The sequence below is a fragment of the Myotis nattereri genome (genome assembly GCF_964212035.1).
Source record: "Myotis nattereri genome assembly, chromosome: 2".
NCBI lineage: Eukaryota > Metazoa > Chordata > Mammalia > Chiroptera > Vespertilionidae > Myotis > Myotis nattereri.
The window spans coordinates 203,370,542-203,390,316 of record NC_138076.1 but is presented as its reverse complement, the minus strand read 5'-3'; the positions used below and the strand labels follow the sequence as shown (position 1 = coordinate 203,390,316).

The window sequence follows — 19,775 nt, the reverse complement described above, 5'->3', positions numbered from 1 at the left end:
CCCTGTGGGCATCCCTCCCCGTCTCTCTAGCTCATGCCTTGTAGTCAAGCATTTCAGCAACATTTGCTGGTCTTTATCCCTGGAGGAAGCCACCCATCTACTTTATCTCTTCAAGGTCATATTCCGCTGGGTCCTACCCAAGGAAAATCTCACCGTGTACGGATGGACACCCTGTGGGACTGTGTGATTTCTATGAAGGCAAGGCCCTCGAGGCAATGGGTCTCCTGCCATCAGGTATTCATGGCGGAGGCTCTGCTAAATCTTCTCAACAACACTTAAACCACCCAATCCTTCTCTAGCATTTACAGGGGGCAGCAAAGCATATGCCAAGTATTACACTAGGACACAGAACCTACTGTACCAATAACCATCATAACCCTTGAGCAGTTACTTAAGCGCTCTCTGCCTCATTCCTCATTTGCAAAATGAAACAGCATTACTGTCCCCATCGGACTGCCATGGGTACGGAATGAGATAATGTACCTGAAGTGCTAGAGTTGCTATACAGCTCACAGCCCTCAATCAAGAGGAGCTACTAACTGCAGAGGATGACGGTAAAGATGAAGATGGCTGCCCTGCACAGTGAGTGCTATTCCAATCTTGCAGATAAGAATACCAAGGGCACAGCTAGTAAATGGCAGCAGGTCTCTCTGCTCCCCAAATGCACGCTTTTCCAATGCTACCCGCCCCATCCTCCACACCCTGCCCGCTACTTCACAGAGGATGGGTCCATCAGACACCCTCAGGTTCGTAACGAGGAACAGAGAGCTGATATAAGTGCTTTAGATACAGAAATTAATAAAGGATTCCAAGGAAACTCAAGACTAGAGATTCGTAATTTCATTTTTTTAAAAAGACAGAGCTTCAGTGTGTTTTATGTTAACTCGTTCCAAGATAATTTTCTCTCCAGCTGCCACTTTCCATAAGAATAAAATTGCTTTGTCAAGAAAGGAACCTTAATGAAATGTCACTTTACAAGTTTTAAGTGAAAGAAGCACTTGAGTTATCTTGCTTACAGTGAGTGGCTAGGGTCTTTTCCTTTTAACAGCAGCTACTGAGTCTGAGTCAACTTGTTTAATAGCATTTCTTATTTGAAACATATTTATAACATTTTTATAACTACTGCTTAAAATTTTAAGTTGAGATTTTTTTTAATAACATGAAAATTGGCCTACATGGAGAACATGCTTTGCTTCTGCCTGCCCAGATGTAATTGCCCCCATTCTGGTAACGGCATCCCAATTTTTCTTTGGAGTGGGAACTGCCACTCTCTCACTTTTTGGCCAAATAGTCATGTGGAGCTAATGGCACTGACTGGCTGCAGCAGTGGGCACATGACCTAGGCCTGGCCAATGAGAAGCTCACGTTCCCTGGCCCGCTGACTATTTCAGAAAGAGGCACAGGACCCCAGTCCTGGCCAGGGAGAGCCTCGCCCTAGAACTTTTAATCAAACCACAGGGAAAGAGCAGCCCTCTTCCCACAGGAATCATTAAGCTGATAAGATATAAACTGGCATCTCCATCACCACTTGGGGAAAGCTGCCTATGTGTGGAGCCAAAAACAGGAAGGCGGAGATGAGAGCGTTCGTACCTGTCATTTGATTACCTGAACCCAGCTGATTAGGCCAAACCCCTGGGGCTTTTCCGTTGCACGTGCCAATAAATTCCTTTTTGTTTGTTTGTTTAAGCCAGTTTAAGCTGGGCCTCTGCCATCTCCAGCCAAAAATATCCCAACACAACCTGTTTGTGCCAAAGAGCTAAGATCATTCACTGCAATTTCAAAAAGCCTGGCTGATCTTGGCAGGTTTGTGAAAGCAGCCAAATGTCATCACGCTGAAGCCACTTCTGTTTTGTTCTGCATGTTACTGCCCTGTGATTTAATTTTAAAGAGACAGAGGGAGAGAGAAAAAGGAAGGCTCACTCCAGGATATGCATGCAAGTCTGTCTTAAGGCGATTAAATTTCATATATCTTCACCCATGCATTCCTCCTTATCTCGAGTTTCTAAGGTTAATCTACATTTTTAATCCTTGTCGCCTGTTCTAATACCTATTTCCATTATTTATTTTCTCCCTCACTACAGATAACTCCCTCCCCAAACCACCCTCAGCTTTTCTGACTCAACTGGTTTCAACCCTTTAGCCTAAAAGTACACCTACATATCCTCCACGCAAAAATTGAATAAAAGAGGAACAGACTTCAATGTACAAGGTCATATACACACACAATCAGGCAGAATTAGAAAAAATGGAATAATGTAAACTATTAATGATGGTTGTCTCTCGTGGTAGAAGAGCAGCTGATTTTTTTCTTTTAACTTTTCTGCCAGCCAGCATGGCTAGGTGGTTGAGCATCAACCTTTGAACCAGGAGGTCACGGTTCAATTCCTGGTCAGGACACATGCCCAGGTCTCGGGCTTGATCCCCAGCAGTGGGCATGCAGGAGGCAGCCGATAGATCAATGATTCTCTCTCATCATTGATGTTTCTATCTCTCTCTGCCTCTCCCTTCCTCTCTTTCTAAAAATAAATTTTTAAAAAAAATCTGTTGGGGGGGGGGGAGTCATAATCACATTCTTTAAATAGCACTTTAGTCATAAACCAAATGATAATCTTGATTTGTACATAGTACAGAAAGTATTTCCGTGTCTCTTCGGCCATACCTACATATATCTAAAGGTCATAATCATGAAATGAGTGTGTTCCTTAGAAAGAGTTTAGCAAATCATAATATTAAATACTTACACATCTTTAGCCGCTCCTGCAGGGCCTGGGGAGGGGGGGGAAGATAGGTTTGTATTAGTGAGATAGATAGTATTGCCACAAAAATTTTCAGCCCCCCAAAAGAATTTAAGCCCAATACCCAAATAAAATAATATTCTATGAGACGACTTCAGAATATGGTGTTTTAAACGATTATTTCAGGAAAAGGAGGACAAGACAATCATAAAATTCAAATCCTAAATTTAGAATTTACCCTGCCCATGTTTAACAATTCCTATATATTACAAGGTGGTGGTTCTGACGGGATTTTACAGATCACCTCATCTAATCTTCTCGTTTTACAGAGAAAGAAACAGATGGACTTGAGAAATATTTTCTTTTCTAAGCCACAGCCCTTCTACGCTGGTGTCTATCTGGCATTGTTGTATGTCACACTCTGCATTAGTCACAAAGTAAAGCACAGTCAGGAGCCAAAAAGAAGGCGAGGTCCTATGTGATATAGGACGTGTCGAGGACACCAGCCCAGCTCCAGAGGAGTTACATACATTTATAAGCATGCTCCCACTTGCCCTGGAGCCCTCTTGTTCCTGCTTCCCACTGACATGCCAGAAACAACCCATCTCTCTGGACCCCAATCCTATCACTCATCACAGGTTATCCGCCCACAACATGGCCTCCACACTCCCTTCCCCTAGTATCCTTACCTAGCGACACAGAGCTTGGTTCCAACTTTACTATCCACGTAACAGTCAGTGTCCTACAACCTCTCAAAACCTCACTTCCCTCATGTGTCAAATGAGGGTAATAAGAGTAGCTTCCTCAAAGGTTATGAAGATTAAAAACAAAAAACTATACATGTAAACAGAGCACGAAGTCTGGCCATAAAAATATCTCAGTTGTTATTATTAACAGTCACATTCCACTTAATATCTCGATTTCCATATCTATGAAATGGAAATTAAAATAACTTCTGCACAAGTCACAGAAATATCAAAATAAAGGAAGATGTGCTACAGAGTAAGCAAGTGAGTCTGCAGGAAAAGTTATTGCCAAGACTGCAAGAACTATGCCCTGGGGATACTAATTTAGGATTGTCCTACTGCAAACTCCCTGCAGAGCACAGCACACAGATAATCAAGACTGTGTCTCAAACAAATACTTTTAAGGCTCTGACCAAACCTCAATTTTGTTACAAACGTAGTTCCTTTCTTCAGGGAAGGGTAATATTTCTGTGCCACAACTATCACTTATATAAATAAAAAGTGCTTTGGCATCTGAGAACATAAAACCAAAAAATCCTAAAACTTAAAAAAAAATATCTTAACTTAAGAAACACTGCCAACAGCAGCGTAACTTGAGAGAGAAAAAAATAAAGGATTAGTGCCACCAAAAAACCATGAAAATGAACATTTTATTTCAAAGTCAAAACGAGTATGAGAATCTGGAAGACAGTCCAGAATTAAAATACTACCCTATTTTCTCATTTTTGTTTTCATGGAAAAGGGTAGGGAATTGAGGGTTTTGGTGTGGTCAGGAAAAGGGAGAACCAATGTATCAGAAACTTGATTCTGTGAAGTGTTACAGGGAAAAGAAAGCCGAGACCATCACGTGGACCGTGAGTCCACTCGGCAATGAAGGGCCACCTAGGACAACCCACAGGGAGAATGGAGGGGACAGACGCCACCCCCTCCATCTCAGCAGGGGCAGTAGGGTGGCAGGAAAAGAACACCATGGAATCGGAAGGCAGAAGGCTCCAGTCAAGTCCTTGTTCCAATATTTGTCTAACAGCCAATAAATCACTGCGCTTCAGTGTCTAACGCGGGGGGTGGGGGGGGGGGTGGGAGGGGGAGGGATAAAGGCCGCTGAGAAGACAGCTCAATAATGTGTGTGAAATTAGTTTCAAAACAGCACCATGTTGTCTAATCAGCACTTAGTTTAATCAGCCACCAGGAAACCTCCATCCACTTCACCTAGATTGCACCGGCTCTGGGCACCCAGGGGCCTCTTCCCAGCTGGGTTCACCATCTCCCATCCCAGCAGGCCAAGGCAGATGCCTGGAGTTACCTCCCCAAAGGAAGTCAGAGATCATTTCTTTGTTCTCAAATGCCCCTTATTTACATCACCATCTATTTAATAATGGAGAGAAGGGCAAAAAAGTCAGAAACACTACTTCAAGGGCATACACATAATTGTAATACGTGCTCTGTTTTGTTTTGGTTTTTTTTTTAGGGAAGGAAATGTGCAAGGTAACATGGTATTTCAAGTTTACAAGGGCAGGTAGAACATGACCAACCCCCCCGCCCACCACAACCACCACCAACCACCCCCACCACCATCCCTCACACACAACTTCTCAGTTAAACAAAAAAAAAATGTAATCGTTGGGAAAAAATTGCAATTGTTGGAAACCCCCAGCAAAACTCTCAGAATATCTAGGAATATAAAATGTGAAATATCCTTGTGCAGCAAAAGTATAAAATCAAAAAATTATTATAAATATAAGAATACATATCATTTCCCTCACTGCAACATTTTAATCACACTTCACCAAAATATTGATCATCCTTAACTAGATGAAGGTCTCTAATTTATGCAAAAAGTACTTTGGTTAGAACTATTGTGTGTATGGTTCCCGTGATTTGTCATTTATTAAACAAATATTTACAGTGGTGTGGCCACCTCTTTCCAGGCCCCGGGGGAAGAGCAATCATCCCTGTCAGTGCCACTTCATTTCCTGCCAAAATGACTCTACTTTTTAAAGGTAGCCTTGGTGCATTAGCATAATGGCCTTAGGAGAAATAGAGGTGAAACAAGGTAGCCATGTTTCTTGTGGAATAAAAGCACCACAAAACAAACAGACCATTATTTTTTGTGGGTCAAAGAGTTAATGACTATTTTCCAACGGTGTAAAGGATCAGCATAATTTTAAATATCTTCCTAAAAAGTAGAAGAGGGGGAGGTTTGCTTTCACAAAAGTATCTATCACATGCAGTTCTAGTGACAAAAAGGAATTGTAAATGGTTACAATAAACCAGTAAATTTAAACTGGAAAGTAAAATACCTTTCTGAGTTCAGAGAGCCTTTCTAACAAATTAGAAAATCTGAGGATGGGGCTGTGGATATCCCCCCGCCCCCCCAAAAAAAAGTGCAAGTAACCTGGGGACACAATGCTCGTGACTGGGCATCTGCTGGCACCGAGCCCTTAAACCCATGGTGACTGACCCTGCGTGGAGTTAGGTCAGACCCAACTTCAACTGTAGGACACCCCGCTGGTGTCCGGGAAGCAGAGAGCTGGGTGGTATCAGGAGGAAAAGACCTCTCAGGTATTCTTCAGGTTTTACAAAATATTTTATAAAAAATTGGTCTCCTAATAAATGAGACTCTGAGCCACCTTGAAGTGCTGTATGAATCATACCAGGATGGAATGGTGCTGTATGCGCTTCAACCAATAATTATTTACATTCCAGGTGTAGAGTTTTTAATGATATTTTCTCATTTTCTAATCCTGTCCCATTCCCAAACAGCCGCAGAAAAGCCTCCTGTATTAGTTTCCTATGGTTGCTGTAACAGATCACCGCAAACTGGGTGGTCCCTGGTTATGCTCTCGAAGTTCGGGAGGCCAGAAGGACAAAATCAGGGTCTCAGGTCCACACTCTCTCCAGGGGCCTTCGGGAAGATGCCATCCCTGCCTCTTGGCATCTGCGGCAGTGGGCATTCCTCGACACTGACATTCTTCAGCTTAGGCCAGTGGTCAGCAAACTGCGTCTCGCGAGCCACATGTGGCTCTTTGGCCCCTTGAGTGTGGCTCTTCCACAAAATACCGACTTCTGCACATGGGCCACTAAGTTTTAATCGCACTGTACATGCGCGCCCGCACATGGTATTCTGTGGAGGAGCCACACTCAAGGGGCCAAAAAGCCGCATGTGGCTCGAGAGCCACAGTTTGCCAACCACTGGCTTAGGCCACTTTACTCTGCTCATACTCATACCACCTTCTCCTCTCTCTGTCTTCTCCTCTTCAGTTTCTCATAAGAACACGTATCATTGGATATAGAGCCTACCCAGATAACCTAAGATGACCGTCTCATCTCAAAATCTTTAACTTAATTACATCTCAAAGGTCCTTTTACCAAATAAGAGAGCATTCACACTGAAGGATTAGTACATGGACATCACTTTTTAAGTTATCACCCTACCCGCTACGCCTACTTATGCCTGCCCGCCCCACTCCAAAAATACTTATCTTTGTAAAAGGAAGACCACATACATTTTCACTTTTGAAAAGGGAGTCTAATTAATGCCTTTTTTTCATCACTACTCTATATGCACTTTATAAAGTTGATGTAATATACTGGAAATAGTCACACAAGCAAATGAACTGTTAAATTATATTTCATTAAATCATATTTCTTCTTTCATACTAAGTGGTGATCATTTAAACACACACACCAAAAACTAAAATGATATACATAAAGAATGTCTAAAAAGTACTAAAGATGTATGTCTTCTTTCGCCATAAATTATCAGAAACATAATAATAATAATAAAAATGTGCAGGAGTGTTTTCATCTTTATTTGCTTTATAGAAGAGCCCCTCTGAGAACTGCAGAACATGACTGCAGAAAAATAAACAAAACCCTCTTGAATTCTGACAGCTTGCTAGGGCTCCTCTGACCCACAATAGTTCTAAAACTATGTCACAGTCTCCGTTTGGCACAAAGAAGTAGAACAACAGCTCTTCTGTTCGTCCAAAGCAATGTTTATTTTTCAAGAAGCCAACAAAAGACACAGATTCATTTCTTCAATGGAGAAAACACATCAGGTCAATGTGTCCTGGAAATACAAAATTATGTTAATGGATGTAGAAGCGCTTACAGAAAATCTCTTGCTTACAAGTTTTCCTGAGTAGTCACATCTTAGGTAAGTAAAAATTAATAAAGAAAGGTGGCCATGTATGCCCTAACCGGTTTGGCTCGGTGGATAGAGCGTCGGCCTGCGGACTGAAGGGTTCCGGGTTCGGTTCCGGTCAAGCGCATGTACCTTGGTTGCGGGCACATCCCCAGTGGGGGGTGTGCAGGAGGCAGCTGATCCATGTTTCTCTCTCATCAATGTTTCTAACTCTCTATCCCTCTCTCTTCCTCTCTGTAAAAAATCAGTAAAATATATTTAAAAAGAAAAAAGAAAAAGAAAGGTGGCCATGTAAGTACAGACCTAAGGTAACGCATTGACATTTAGCTGCTATAATTTAAGCCATGTCTATACTGAGCTAGAAGCGGCTCATGGCAGAACTGAGTAATTTACTTAGGTCACCTTTATGAACCATTCACGTGGTTTCAAGGTCAATTCTGGGGATTGGAACAAGTGAACTTCCTGATTCTGAAGGACCGGTCGTGATGCCTGGGTGAGGTATTTCCACCCTCTTGTCGTTCACCATCACTTGAAAGGAGGTACATTCGAGAGGATATTGATCACCTACCTCTTCCTACCTCCCCTTTAGAGGTAGTAAGTAGCACCCCCTTCCAGTTCCCAGGCTTTAACAGTTTGGGTTCATTTTTACTTCCCCTTCCTCCTTCCTCCTTGACAGAAAGTCCACCCTCAGCCTGGCTCTGTCCTCCAGGGGTCTCTGGCATCAACACCTCCACCACCCCAGACCCTCCTCGCTGCACTGATCCCAGAGAACAGCTTTCATTTATGTCACCCTATATGCTCACTCTCTCCTTCTACACCAGCTGTGAATGTCTTTCCCGATATTAACAGATAGCATTTGAGTACTTAACAATATACAAAGTGCTTTACATACATTAACTCAGTTCATCTTGACTCAGTTCCATAGTTACTCCCCCATTTTACAGTTGAAGAAACTAAGGTACCAACAGTTTAAGCAAGTTGCCCAAGGGCATGCGGCTGATCAATGACGAAAGCAGGATTTGCTATGATAAAATGAAAAAAGCCTCTGTCCTCCTCACCCTCACCCTGACCACTCTTACCTCCTTCCAAACTCCCTGTAATCAATATGCACTACTAATGCCAGGCAGGCCAGACTTCTCGCCGCCTTGAAATGCACCAGGCCCATCTCCTTCCCCCTGATTTCATACAGCTCTAAAAATGCCCTTGTTTCTGTTTCTGCTATTCCAATTCTTACCTATTCTTCTTCAAAGTCACGTAAGTCCAACTTCTTCCAAGGAGGCCTCCCAAATGTTTTATTTTGTTCTCTCAACTGCTATATTCGTCACGGTGTCCCCACACATTTTAGGACTTAATTTTGCATCATCTTTCTCCCCCACTTCTCCCCAGTACACTCATTCATTCAATAACAACAAATTTTTGAGGGTTAAAAAATTCCTTTGAAAGTTTGTTGGTCTGGAGCAGGGGTGGGGAACATCCAGCCCAAGGGCCATATAAGGTTCCTGAAATCATTTGGTCTGGCCCTGCCAAGGCATTAGGGGTGAGTTAGTTAAATGTTTGACCAAAATATAGCAGGTTAATTATTAAGTTGATAATTTTCTATGGCCCAAGAATGATGCTATAAATATCCAAATAGCCCTTGGCAGAAAAAAGGTTCCCCACCCCTGGTCTAAAGGCTGAGGGAACAGCTATGCACAGGAGGCAGGAGGCTCTCCCAAGGCCAACATCTGAACACAAGAGACAATAAATAGCAGCTCTCCAGCAGAGACGGTTTCAGAGAGAAAACAAGTGAGTTCAGCAGGTTTAAGAAAAGAAAGGAGGATGGTGGGGCGGGGGCCTAAGTGAGCTGAGCAGCACAAGATAAGAGGACTTCTTGATGATATCAACAAAATTGTATAGTATTTCCACCACTGTTCAGCCTGGACTAATGCTAACTACGCACAGTGGCAGCATTTCAATACTACAACGCATTTCTAGATATCAATTAAGGCCGGACTGTACAGCTACACCAAAGGAGAATGAAATTATCTAATTGGGGATGATGATAACTAATCTAAATAATTGGACCCAAGAGAATTATATTAACTCCCTGAGTACAATGATAAAATGGAATAAATAATCATTAAATGCCTCCTCCTCCTCCTCAGACTCTTGTTTTATAACTACCAGAAGAACCATGGTAGAAACATTCTGATAATCAACTGCCCACAAAGTTATGGTTAGGTAGTTGCCAGTCACATATCTCTGGTAGAAAAACTACAACTAGCCCTAGCCGGTTTGTCTCAGTGGATAGAGGGTCGGCCTGCAGGCTGAAAGGTCCCAGGTTCGATTTCAGTCAAGGGCGCATGCCCAGGTTGCAGACTCAATCCCCAGTAGGGGGTGTGCAGGAGGCAGCCAATCAATGATTCTCTCATCATTGATGTTTCTATCTCTCTCTCCCTCTCCCTTCCTCTCTGAAATCAATAAAAATCAATTTATTTTAAAAAGAAAGAAAAACTAATCAATTCAATCAACTACCAAGAGCAGAATACTTCTGAAATAACTGTTACTGTTAACAATTTCTACAGCCTTAGTCTGCATGGAAATGGGCTATTGTAGATACTTGGAACCATCCAAACTTTTAAGAGACTTTCTGGTTTACACTACAGACTTGCTTAACAATCTGTATGTACAATTATATAAGAGGGAATGACTGTCCTGTTATAAATCATTAGCTCAAATGCAGGCTTGCTCATTTCTCTGCCTGGTTAGAGAATATGTTCAAAGAAAAACAAAGGTATAGAGAATCTGATGGCTGAGGCAGAGAGGTGGGGTGGGGGTCAGAGAAACACAGAGAGAGCAAAAGTCCTCTGCCTTATAGTAAATGTTACCCTTTAAAAATGGACTATTTATTCCAGATGTTTCTCTATAGGTTAGAGTCTAGAGTCAGTGCAGGAACATGTACAGAATCTTCACTGAGTGGAAAATACAAATCCTCCCACTACAGCCCTCAGGAGGGAAAAATCAAATTCCTCCACTGAGAGGAATAAAAATGTACTAAAACTAAATGGCTCCCATGTTCCCATCTAGACTGAAAGCTGAACTCCTCTAGGATGGAACTATATTATTCAACATCTCCTGGCCACGTGGAGGTTCAATGCGTATTCTATTGGCTTTGCAACTGTTCTCTAATGGTTAATTTTCCTACCTAGTCTATTAACTTCTCAGGAGCAAGAAAGTTTGACTTCATTTTATAACCATCATTGTTGGCTGCCCTGACCCTGCCCTAAATTCCTAGCAGAGTGCAGTGCTCTGCACATTGAAGGGTGGGTTTACGTTTGCGCTTGCGGTTAGAAATCTCCTGTGAAGGAAATCTAACCGGAATGATCTAGGGCCTGACTGACCTAGGGGCTGATTTCTTCTGGCCGTTGGCCATTTTACTGCCTATCCGTTTCTCCACATAGTGGACATAGAGAATCAAATTTACTCAAGTACACTACTAAATACCAATGTGTCCTATTAACCAATTCCACCAGACAAAAGCCAAGAAAGGCAGTTGTCCAGATAGCTCGGGGAAAGGAGAAACAATGACCTGCTTTCCCTGGATCACTTAGGGAGAAAAACAGGGCTTATAATGGAGATTTCCAGTTCGGGAGCATTATTAGAGTATACTAACGCTTCCTCTGAAAGTGGATTTGCCATGTTCTTACAGAAAAACATTCAGAGAAAGCCATTTCACCTTCAACATGGTAATATTCCACTACTCTATAATAATTACAGTACAGAGTGCTTTCAATCAGAAACTCAAAAAAAAAAAAAGGTGAAATGAAACGGCCATAGTAACACAACCAACACAGTGCCAAAGTCAAGCTTAACCCGCACTCTCCAGGCTCAAGTTCAGCATCCTTCCTACCATCTCTCTCTGTACTTTTGTTGTTGTGGTTGTTGCTTACGTAAGGCTATTGAATTGTATGATCCTGGGACATTTCAGGGACAACGTCAATGCAATGCATTTCATTGTGCTTGGGTTCAGCACTACAAGTTTGCAGCTCAGTCAACAGCATATTTGATGCTAATGTCTAAGTTCACAACAGAAAGAACTGAAGTAGCTTTGCACTCTGGTTTATTTTTCTTTTACCTGCCATCTCTCTTCCTGATGCATGTCCTTTCTGAAACTAAAGTCATACCACCAGCTAACAGAAAATTTCAAAAATAACAATGACCCAATCCCCAAGCAAGCCAGCTGGACTCAGCAGGGAAATGTTTGGAGAATGACTTCTCAAAGATAAGGGCAGGTCCCTCAAAGAGGTGATGCAATAACTCCCTGTTCATGATGTGTTCTCCTTAATGTTTCACAGTCTGCACTTGCTATCTTGCTCTGCCCTGAACATGAAGTAATTTTTAGCAAAAAGCAAGCAAGCTCCAGGAGAGACTAACATGTTCTTGCATGAGCTGTCCGTCATAAACAAAAGTAAGGCTACTCATTAAAATGACATGAGTTTTTCCAACATAACTATACCTCCCTTTATGTAAGAAGGAATGTACTCCTGGGGGAGAGGGAAAGGGGGGAGGGTGATCAACCAGATATGTGTAAGGAGAATCATATTTTTCCCATTTTCTTACATTACCATTTCAAAGCTACCTTATCATCACTCTGACTTAGCCATGGGACTCCTCCCTCTATCCTCACACCAGATAAGCAGTTCAGTAATAAAAATGTAAATGAACTCAACTGGCTCCACCTTAAAGGAAATGTTACAAATCATTCTATTATTTTTTACTATTTTTAATGTTTTTATTGATTTTAGAGAGGAAGGGAGAGGGAGAGAGATAGAAACATCAATGATGAGAGAGAATCATTGATCAGCTGCCTCTTGCACGCCCCCTACTGGGGATTGAAGCCCAAACCGGGCAATGTGTCCTGACTGGGAATCAACCCTGACCTCCTGCTTCATGAATCCACACTCAACTACTGAGCCACACCTGCCAGGCCAATTTTTTTTTTTTTTAATGTGGATAACTGTCCTTAACCCTTTTGTAAAGTAGGGTGTGTGCACATGCCGTGGATTGCATAGGGCCACAGGGCATGTAGATGGAGAAATATAAATCATGGTGAATGATGTGGCCTTGACATTGTTCCAGGTTTCCAAGCAGAGCGAGCTCTTTGGCCACTCTCAGGTGAGAATCCTGTTCTTGCCCTCCTTGGCACAAATTAATCTATGGCACAAGGCACTAATTAACCTACGTCATTGTTATATGAATCGAAAGATTTGTTCCCTGGTGGCTCTCTCTGCACGTCACAAGGATAGGAATTTAATTCAAGACAATAAAAGTTTACCTGCAAGAGATAAACTTTTCAAAAAATCAATACTTGGGTTCATTCACAGCTCTAGGACTAGAATGCCACATACTTTAGTACCTTCTCTTAAAATATCCCATATGTGGGGTCACAGACAAGCAAAGGGGAGAAACAAACTTGGCCAATTACCTGAGCAGATTTCCATATCTGATCCCAGTACAAGAGCATCAAAATAAACAAACAAATAAAGCTTGGATTTTAAACTGACTCTTCCACCAAGATCTGAGTTAAGGGAAGTGACAGGCCCAAGGTCAAAAAGTCATTGACAGGGCACCCATACCCACACCCACACACCCCCTAGGAAACACTGCAGCATCAGACCGCTGTTTACATTTGCTGGTTGGGTTAGGATGTGGCATTTGATTGATCTCAGCTGAAGAAAATACAAATTCTTTCTCCTAACGGACACTAAAATAGGTCAGCAGGCATTATTCAAAACAGATCCAGACTCTTAAATCGGGAGGCACTAGCTGGGTTAAAGTTAAGGGTTGAATTTTGGAAATAAGTCACTTGATAAAAAAAAAACACACACCTGGGTGACTGGGGGAAATCTAGACTTCGCCTGCCAATCAACAAAACGAAGTGGTGTAAAAAAAGAAGTTTCAGGATGTGTTTATTTTTTAATGAAAAATCTAGGAACAGATCACTGCGACTATTAAAACTCTCACATATCTAAGATTCCTTTGTCCGGCAGCCTCTCAGAGAAACCCTACCAACAGCCCGGCAGGTCTTAAGCATCAAGACCGACTCGGATGAATTTTTGAAGCCCTGTCTGCAGTTCTAACCCCTACTCGCATTCCCCCAGCACCACCCTCGGAAAGTCCTGAATTGCTTTGCTACACTTTCCCAGATGCAGTGAATGGGTTCCGGATTCCGAGGGGCTGGGGCGAGGCGCGGGGGGGGGGGGGGGGGGGGGGAGTGTTGGAGCGCAGGGCACGGACACAGACCGCTCCTAGGAACCCTCTCCCCAGGAGAATGCCCAGCCCAGCCACCGCAGGGGACCCCGCCGCCCGCGCTCCCCGCGGTCCCTCCGCAGGATCGCCCTGCAGGCTCTCCTCGACCAGGCGTGACCGCCCCCGCGCGGGGGGACGTGCCCTGCTTTCAGCGGTTCCAAAAGCGGGCGGTCTGCTCCGGTCCCGAAAACGGGGACAGGCACAGGGGGTGCATGCCCTCCCTCCCCGGCTCCCCGCCGCCTTTCGCCTGGCCGCTCTGGCCGAGGTGGCCCGGCCGGCTGACTCCCCACCATCTCCCGCGTCGCCGACCCCAGGCTCCTGGCTGCCCGCCGCGCTCACCTGGGCCCGCGCCCGCGCTGGTGGCGGTGGAGTTCCCGCAGCCCATCGCGCCGCTGGCCGGAGAAGCGGCGCTCGCAGCCGGCGGCCGCAGCTCCCGGGGGCGGAGACGGAGGCGGAGGGCGGCGCGTCCCGAGCGGCGGGGGGCGCGCGGGGCCAGGGGGCGCGCGGGGGCCGGCGCCGCCCGCCGCAGACGCGCGCGGGCCAGGGCGCGGCGGAAACCGCCGGGCACCCTGGCCCCCGCCCTGACGGGACCCCGCCGGGCCCACCCGTCACCTCGGCAACAGCGCGCCGGCCAATACGCAGCCTCCTGCGGGCTCCCCGGCCCGGCATTGGTCGTCATTCGGAGGGGGCGGGAGTTTAAATTGGGTTTGGGGGCTAGGGCGAGGCTGACGGGCGTGGCCGGTGCGGAAGCGGGCTGTGGCCTAGGAGCTCGGGGCGCTCACTTGCTCACCCTGCACAACCTTTTCGCCTTCTCTTTTCCTTCCCCACCGGGATATGGGGAGCAGAGGAAGTGGCAGGGAACACTTGTTTTGCGCGCAGTGGGGGCCCAATAAAATGGTATATAATGTTCAGATCTGAAGCCAAACCGAAATTCGTGTATGTTTTAACAGGAGCTAATGCATCTCTGTTCCTGCATCCACACTGATAAATAAAGAACATAATGTTGGTCCAATGTTGGTCATATTAACTTATTCCTCTTTGAAATAAATGCCACCTCTTCGATCACCTGGATACAGGACCTCCATTCTAAGTGGCAGAACTGTGAATTTGCATGGCACCTTTCAGTCTAAGAGTTGAGCGAGTGTGAGTGTTACTGGAATCAGATCGTCCAGGCTAAAATTCCTGCTCTGCCCCTCCTGACCTCAGCAAAGTTACTTAACCCATTAGTGTATCTGCTGTTTTACCTGTGAAATTGCAATAATAATTCAGATACACCTAACACCTAACACGGTGCCTGACACAGTGCCTGATCCTTAAAAAAAAAAAAAAAGCCAGCTATTTTTCTTTTCCTTAAATCTATTAGAAATGATTAATAATTCCCTGAAGGTAAGGACTGGCTGATTTATCATAATGTCCTGGCTCATAGTACAGACTCGGTAAATGTTTTGTGAGATGAATTCAAGCCAGGAATTAAATCTCCATTTTAAGCCCATTTAATATTTATAGAGAGCCTAGCCTGTGCCAAGTCCTTTGTTAAAATTAAGTTCCAAGGATACAAACATGTGGGAGCCAGTCTAACCAGGCAGACTGATTATAAACAAATTAATTGCAATGTAGCAGGAATGTTACCAGAGGAATACAGGGTGCTTTGGGAGCCCAGAAGGGACTCTGGTTAAAAGACTTCCTAAAGCCATTCTGTTGTAACTGAGAGAAAGCCTCGAAGCAGAACCAAGGCCCTAGTGGACTGTTCAACATGACCTGCAAGGCAAGAGTGAGGACTGGGTAAACATATCACTCAAGAGTGTCATCCATCATTTGAAAATTAGATACACCTGGGCATGTGCTGCGATGGTAATTCTTGGACAAATAAGGGTGTTTTTGAATTGTTTGACTCCTAGAAGCAGTTTCTCTACCTTGGCCTCCACTATCTTGGTTCAGTGGCTACCCCCATATAAATCCAGAATTAGCAGGGAGGAAGGGGGGAACTATCAAACAGCCAAAAGAAATACTCCTGCTTATTTCTGGACTTAACACTGGACTCCAGCCCTAAGACACTCACCAGAAAGAGAAAAACAGACCCTGGCATCCAGAAACGGGCCTGACACAGCTAGGCCTTCGCGCTCTCCCACTAAACACAGCTGCACAGACACCAATGTCATCAGACAAGGCCACTCTACAACTGGGCTGAAGTGAGGCCAAATAAGACCACTCAGCAATCTTGTCTAAGTCTGACAAAAACAGTGTCCCTGGGGAACCACAAAAACACCAAACTCCGCCCAATCCTGGCTAATACGGATGACTGCTACTTGCTTACAGTTACACTTTTAGCTCCATTCCAGTCTTTCTGCCTCATAGATGAGATTTATTAAAACTAGTCCCTGCTTCCTGACCACATCCAATCCAGAAAAAGGTCCTGCTTTCTTCTTTATCTTTTAATATACTTTTATTGATTTCAGAGAGGAAGGGAGAGGGAATTAGAAACATCAATGATGAGAGAAAATCATTGGTCGGCTACCTCCTCCACACCCACAACTGGGGATCAAACCCACAACCCAGGCATGTGCCCTGACCGGGAATCCAACCATGACCTTCTGGTTCATAGATTAATGCTCAACCACTGAGCCATGCTGGCCGGGCAAATTCTGCTTTCTTAAACTCCAACCAAAATCATCCAACTCAAATCCCAAGCCTTTACGGTCCTTTGTAACACCCTGTAACTGAGATACATCATGGTCCCCCATGGTGTGCAATGAGGAATAAACCCTAGTTCAACTACCAGTATGATCTTGGGGGTCTTTGGCTGAAGGATGTTGATCCTTATAAATAATATGTACTCTGCCTTGTAAGGTTATCTCTCCATTCTGAGTGTTCTCTCTCCATTCTTTCAACAAACACTATTGAGCAGCCACTTTGTGCCGGCCACTTTTCCAAATTTGTGATATAGTAATGAACAAGCCACAGAGGAAAAATCTAGTGCAGTGGTCGGCAAACTGCAGCTCGGCAAACTGCGGCTCACAAGCCACATGCAGCTCTTTGGCCCCTTGTGTGTGGTTCTTCCACAAAATACCGGCTCTTCCACAAAATACCGACTTCTGTACATGGGCCACAAAGTTTCGATTGCACTGTACGTGCATGTCCGCACGTGGTATTTTATGGAAGAGCCACACTCAAGGGGCCAAAGAGCCTCATGTGGCTCGCAAGCTGTGGTTTGCTGACCATGGATCTAGTGGGAGCAGACGGATCAAAATCAAACCAAGAAAAGATAACTTCAGATGCTATACATTCAATGGGAAAAAAATAAGGTAGGGCACTGGATTAGGTGATGAAAGGTAGAGCGAGAGATGCTATATTAGGCAGGAGAGTCAAGGAAGGACTCTCAGAGGAAGGGGTATTTTAGCTGAGTTCTGATTAATGAGAACATATCAGACATGTGAAAACCAAGGAAAGAGCATGTCAGGCAGAGGTAATGCCCTGTGCAAGAACCCTGATGCAGGAACATGCTGGGTATCCTATCTAATAAAGAGGGAATATGCTAATTGACTGTCACGCCCTCAAAGATGGCAGCACCCACAACCACAAGATGGTGGCACCCAGTCCCCTCTGCCCCACCGGGGTGGCAGGCACGCGGCCTGGCCGGGCCCACCCCCAGGCAGGTCCAGGCGCTCCGCGTGCCTGCCTCCAGAGTCCCCCCATCCCCTCAGCCCCCCAGCCATCCAGGGCCAGCCCGAGGCTCAGGTAACCAGGGGCGGCCAAGACTTGCGCTGCCGGCAGTGGCAGCAGTGGAGGTGAGATAGGGGTGCTGCCTACCCCTGATCACCGGGTCGCCTCCTGCCCCTGAGGACTCCCGGACTGTGAGAGGGGGCAGGCCAGGATAAGAAAACCCCCCTCCAGTGCATGAATTTTCATGCACCGGGCCTCTAGTGTTTCATAAACAGAAAAAGGTCAGGATGGCTCACAAAGCAGAGATGGTGGTGGGTAATTGGAGAGGTAGGCCAGATCACACCAGGTATAATGGGCTTTGTAAGGAGTTAACAAAATTTAGGTATTTTTATTGATTTCAGAGAGAGGAAGGGAGAGGGAGAGAGAGATAGAAACATCAGTGATGAGAGAGAATCATTGATCGGCTGCCTCCTGCACACTCCCTATTGAGAAGCAAGCCCCAAAACCCGTGCATGTGCCCTGACCTGGAATTGAACCTGACCTCCTGGTTCATGGGTCTATGCTCAACCACTGAGCCACACCAGCCAGGCAGGAGTTAAAATTTTATTCAAAGGGCAATGGAAAGTCATTTGATGAGACAGTGTATGATAAGTTCCTAATAAAGTGTTAAGCATATAATAAGTGCCCCATAAATGTCAGTGTGGAATGAAAAAGTAGTCCAGTGTTTTCTTTTTCCTTTTTAGGAATTTGTTTTATTTCATAGACAACAGTTAGTTGCACTTGGATGTTTTCAAAAACAATGATGCAAAAGAAAATTATTAATGCATGCCTCATTTCCTGACTGGTCAATTTTAGCTTCTTTCTCCGCACTAGTTGAATCATACTGTTCAGCTGTTGTTTTTATTCTTCAAACAAGAGCTGATGTGGTGTGAAGGAGAGAGAAGAGGTGTGTGACTGAAATTGGTCTGATAAGAAAAAGGAGGCAAAAGACAGGAGAACATGGGGCTAAATACGTCTCAATTTTCATGGTGTTTCTTCCATAAAAGGCTCCCCACAAAAGTTTGCCAACCTGAGTTTTATTTTTGTTTTTCTCTCTTTCCCTGTTGACATACTGCTAGATGGTGGCCTCGGCTCTGGGGAACACATCCACACACAGCAATCTCAGCAACACAAAGCGGGCTTTGCTCCCTTCCTTTCCCTTTTCATTTTTTTAAAAATATGGTCTTTATTGGTTTTTAGAGACAGAGGAAGGGAGAGGAATAGAAAGAGAGATAGAAACATCCATGAGAGAGAAACTTCATCAATTGGCTGCCTCCTGCATGCCCCCCACTGGGGATCGAGCCTGCAACCCAGGCATGTGCCCTGACCGGGAATCTAACAGTGACCTCTTGGTTCCTGGGTTGACGCTCAATCACTGAGCCAAAACCAGCTGGGCCTTTCTGTCCTCTTTAAAGCTGGACACTTCCTCTCCCATTTCATTGGCCAGAATTGGGTCACACGCCCCGGCCTGATCCAATCACTGAGAAGGTAAATACAATGGTTGTAGTTGGCTCTGATAAGTTACAATTTATCCCTGAGTCATGATAGGGAGCGCAGGATAGACTCCCGAACAAAACTGGGGCTTCGCTGTGAAAAGAAAAAAAAAAAAAAAGAGGAAGAGGGAATAATTCATATCTGTTTAATCAGCAGTTTAATAGATATACAAATGTGTCTCAATATCTCATTGTGTTCTGGATTAGGCTTCTGGCCGCCTTGAAGATGGGCATGGACATATGACTCGCTTTGGCCAATAAAATGTGAGTGAAAATGAAGTATAACTTAGAGGCTCTATGAGTTCTGGTCCACTCAGAGTCAGGAGTCAAGAATACGAGATTTATTATGGGTCATGCTTGAAAGATACAAGAGAAAAGGGTCAGAAGTGGGCAGGAAAGCCTTCAGGCTGCATTGCAGGCCTGACACCCCTGGGGGAAATAAGGAGAGAGACACCTAAGGAGAAATGGGGAGGAAGAAGCTCTGAGCTTGCTGCAGCTCTGAGCAAGTCTTGGCCAGGGCCATTGGAACTTTAAAAGCAGATTGCCTGTAAGGGCGAGGGTGGTCCCAGGCAGAGATGGCCAGGCTCAAGGAACCACTGTGGGCTGCCAGCTGCCTAGAGAGATCTTGATTTGGACTGGAACACAGCGGCAGATACTGAGGGCTGTC

At 44.8% G+C, this 19,775-nt stretch overlaps 1 protein-coding gene across 2 annotated transcripts in view; it reads right to left on the bottom strand.

The window, feature by feature from the left end:
• LOC308514844 (overexpressed in colon carcinoma 1 protein homolog) overlaps nucleotides 1-14,488 on the bottom strand; it is a 32,997-nt gene extending 18,509 nt beyond the window's left edge. Inside the window, exons 1-2 of one of the 2 annotated variants that reach the window (XM_081085181.1) lie at nucleotides 14,256-14,488; nucleotides 2,742-2,766 (exon numbers count right to left, since the gene is read on the bottom strand). In XM_081085181.1, the coding sequence (XP_080941307.1) occupies nucleotides 2,742-2,766; nucleotides 14,256-14,301 (71 nt within the window). In that variant the 5' untranslated portion in view covers nucleotides 14,302-14,488. The remainder of the gene's footprint in view (nucleotides 1-2,741; nucleotides 2,767-14,255) is intronic. The other variant, XM_081085182.1, reaches the window with a different exon arrangement.
• Between the last annotated feature and the right edge of the window lie 5,287 nt (nucleotides 14,489-19,775).